The sequence below is a fragment of the Apis dorsata genome, unplaced genomic scaffold (genome assembly GCF_000469605.1).
Source record: "Apis dorsata unplaced genomic scaffold, Apis dorsata 1.3 scaffold_935, whole genome shotgun sequence".
Classification (NCBI taxonomy): domain Eukaryota; kingdom Metazoa; phylum Arthropoda; class Insecta; order Hymenoptera; family Apidae; genus Apis; species Apis dorsata.
In genome coordinates, this window is record NW_006264045.1 from 609,715 (window position 1) to 614,122 (window position 4,408).

The window sequence follows — 4,408 nt, forward strand, 5'->3', positions numbered from 1 at the left end:
GCCACGATTTGTATCATCTTTCGATGGCAATTCGCTCGAACAGGAAAGTATTTATGCGCCTGGCCACGATGAATTGGGTCAAGGACATGGTCCACGTTACGGCCATTCGAACAATAAAAGCTGTATCCTTTCAACTTTCCTGTTAAGGAAATGAAGAAATGAGCCTAAAGAATTCGATAAAACAGATCGATGCCTAAAAAACGAAATTAGATTTGAAAGGACCTACGCAAGAAGATTAAACATATTTAGTGTTACCAAATGGCATCCGTATTTCGATGGTTTAATTAGTTTGTACATATGTACTATGCGTGTCTCGGAAAAACTTTCGTTTTCGAAAGAATGCGTTTGTGTTGATTGATTATTTCGAGTAAATCAAATATTATTTCTGGTAAAAAGTTAACGACCAAACGTATAATATGAAATTTATTAGAAATATTGTAGTTTTTAAAATTTATTTTGCTGTGATATAAATATGAAATATATGAGAATGTTAAATCAATTTGATTTTTTTTTATTAAATACAAAAAAATAATTTGAAAAAATAGAAAAATAATTGGATATACAATTAATTTTAATATCAACATGTGTAAAAATAGTTATATCGATATGTAAACATCATAAAATATTAAGTAATTATAAATATTTAAGAATTATTTGAGTTCATTTCTTTGTGAATTCATAATAATTTTTTTTTTAAGATTTCTATCAACCAAATATTTCTTATTTTTAATTATTTTGTTTTTTTAATTTTACGTTTTTCTTTACTTAAAAAACAAAAATTTTAGATTTTTTTAAATATATATATATATATATCATATTAAAACGATTTAATATTCTCACCATATCATATTTATATTTTATAACATTTTACATCAAAAATCATAATATTCTTAAAGAATTTCATATTATTGCATTTGTCTAATCATAAAAATAATAACAATTATTATGAATAAATATCATGTCACAAATAACAATCGCTTATGAATAATAGTATAAAATAATATCATTTATCATTTTTATATTATAATGTCGTTCATCTATAAATTTTGATAACAAAACGTTGACAGAAGTCAGCAACTAAGATTAGAAGGAAGTTAAAAGGAAACCCAATAAAGATATATATTTTAATATCAATGCTAATTAACAACATTTAAGATGAATTTTAATAACATTTTATTACTTAATCAATTATTTAATGAATGCTTGAATTTATTACTCTTTAAAAAAAATTGAAATTATATATTTTCCATGATCTTGCCATCCCGTAACTCTTTGCCTAAAACATTTATAATACATTTATATTTGCTTGTAAAACAACTTGTATAATTTGTTTATCATTTTTGTGATTTTTTATTTAATTCATTAACATTTTAATAACGAAGTACACTAATTAAAATTTTGATTAAAGTTATATTATTTACGAAAAAATAAATATATTTTAATATATAGATATTAGTTGTAGATAAAGTTTTTCAATTTATTGCAGTCGCATTTCACAGTGATACGAATTTTCCATCGTTATTATTATATTATATTATCTTAGCATTGAAAAAAATAATACATAAAAAGTTTCATAAAGTGAATTTATTATTCTTACTATATGACTTATGATGACTTTTATCATGAAACGATATACCGCTTAAGAAATTAAAAATATTTAACAATCTTATTAATGTTTATTGAAAATATTTTTTAATAATATTTTTCTGTTGATGAAAGGTTAATTTTTAATTTGTTATTTATATATCTTATTTGATTTTAGAATTGAAATTTAGATTTTATGGCCGGATTTTGTGATATAAAAAAATTCTACATTTACTATTTTCATTTGTATGTATATTCATGATATAGTTAAACAAATAATGCATATTTTTCCAGAAATGATTTTATTTTTTAATTATTAATATATTATTAATAATTATTAACAATTATTAATATATTATTTATTATTAATATGTTATTTGTTCTTTATTAAAAAGTATATTACATCAATAAATAACTTGATCACGATTGCTTTTCTTTTCATCATGTTTCATCATCATTGATAATCGAACGACAAATCAGTTGATTTAATTATAAATCGCGAATATTTTTCAATTATATTAATCAATATAATGTATTCTAATAGAATATAATTTTTTGTATTATTCTATGAAAAATGAATTGAAAATCTTCAATATGTTTAACCAGACATTCCTCGAGAAAATCAAAAATCAATGTTCTCGCAATAGTAACGATGTTCGCACGGGAAATAGGTTTCCAGCGTATTCTATTGGAACGCATTCTTAAATACGATGATGAGCAAAATTTAATAGTTGAAGTTATAATAAATATATTATAGAATAAAGTTACTTCGATAAGTTATTTCAATAATTTATTGTTCAAAACATAATAATCGCAAATAATTATAGTGTAAAACTAGGGTTACATGAAAAACGAATCAATTATAATGTTATGAATAAATGTTATTCAAGCATTATAATAAGTAATTACTTAAAGTAATTTTATTCGAAATTTTTAACTAGTTATTTTTTCAACTATTATATATTGGGATTAATGCCCAATTTAATATTCTGCTTAAGTACAATATTTTTGATTTTTCAATAGTTCAGAATATTCTTAACAGCTGCAAAACATCGCCATTTATCTGGAAGATAAAATGGCTCGAAGATGTGAGGAAAGGGAGTATCCCAGCCTGTGACCCTTTGTATCGGTGCTTCCAAATGCAGAAAACACTCTTCCTGTATTATAAATATTAATAATTTATTTTATTTTCTTTTTTAATTTTTTGATAGATAATTAATTGATGACATTTAAAGGATCTCAAAATATATATTTTGTATAATTTTAATAATATTAATTTGTATTATTTGAAAAACTTTTAATTATTTTTTAACACATGATATGCGATGGAATGAAAAATTATGAAATTTTGAAAATATATTTAATAAGAATTTTTAAATGAAATACATAAATAAGATTTTAGAATATAAAATTATTTTGAAAAATTAACATATGGCATATATAATATAAATTCTATCATTAATAAATATTATACACTTATTGTACAGTATTATATATAGAGAAAATATATCATTAGTGAAAAGTATAAAACTTATAGCATAATTCAAAAAGTATATAAATTTTTATTAAACTTATAGCATAATTCAAAAAGTATATAAATTTTTATTAAAAACGACTTTGACATTAAGGAAAGATTTTTCGCTAGAAATCTATTAGAATAAAATTATAGTTAATGATTATAGTATTAATTTTAAAAAACATAAAAAAAATAAATATTGTTATAATATTGATCTTTCATTCGTTTTTGAGTTTTTTATTATGTGAATTTCTATTTAAATCTCATTAAAATAATTTTTACATTTTAAAATACTTTACATAAATTATATTTAAATATATATAGAAAATATGAAATTTTCCTATAGTTTTCCGAATTTTTATTATTAAAAATTTATTGAATTAAAAAAAAAAAATAAAAAAAATAAAAAAGAAGCAAAACATTATCATAATTATAATAATAATTTTAAGAAACATTGAGAAAATGAGTTCAAATCAAAATCTGATAATTTAGATTAACACGATTTCGAAGATATCAAAATCATAATATTTATAATATATATTTCAACTTTGTCACTTCAAATGACAAATGCAATCATATTATTAGGCGGATGTTTGAATTACAAACGACCAAATCGAGCTATCTATTTGCTAATTTAGCGCTAGGATTGAAGTTTTGCAAGACAGCAAAGTTTGTAATCTAAGCAACTTGAAGCGTATCGAACCATCACGAAGTGTGCGTATGATGTAACAGAAAATACGTAATGATATCCTACTACATTCCAACAATACATTGAATATGTATTTAATGAATTTTGGATACTCTGAACACGATATATGTAAATAATTTCGTAACAGGAATTAAAATAATTTTAAAATATTTAAAATCCCGTTTAATTATCAGTTGTATTGATCAATCATACATTTGGTTCGTTAACTCTTAATATAAGTATGTTTCAATTACATATAATTATTTTCATGTATCGCAATATAATTATTTTAATATTTTCATCAAATTATATATTTTATTTGCAAACATTTATGAATTGATTATTTATGATGATAACCTAATTTTGCTAACTTTCCTAATTTTTCTTTATTACACTTAAATTTTCATTAACTTTTATTATATTTGTTCGAAATAACTTATAAAAAATAATAAAAATATTAGAATTATTTCAATTATTTTTATTATTAAAATATATTAAAATATATATATAACTTAATAACTGATATTAGCATATTCAAATTTCAAAAGAAGTGAAATTTTATCAATTAATTTAAATTTCAAATTTTATGAAAATATTTTTTATTTTTTTTTTTTTTTTTT

General features: G+C 20.6%; 2 protein-coding genes across 2 annotated transcripts in view; both read right to left on the minus strand.

Moving 5' to 3' along the window:
* LOC102679078 (terminal nucleotidyltransferase 5C) overlaps positions 1-4,408 on the minus strand; it is a 243,083-nt gene that overhangs the window by 235,040 nt on the left and 3,635 nt on the right. The window lies entirely within an intron of this gene.
* LOC102678947 (2-oxoisovalerate dehydrogenase subunit beta, mitochondrial) overlaps positions 2,360-4,408 on the minus strand; it is a 15,633-nt gene continuing 13,584 nt past the window's right edge. The window contains exon 8 of the mRNA XM_006623740.2: positions 2,360-2,741. Within this exon, the coding sequence (XP_006623803.1) occupies positions 2,601-2,741 (141 nt within the window). The 3' untranslated portion in view covers positions 2,360-2,600. The remainder of the gene's footprint in view (positions 2,742-4,408) is intronic.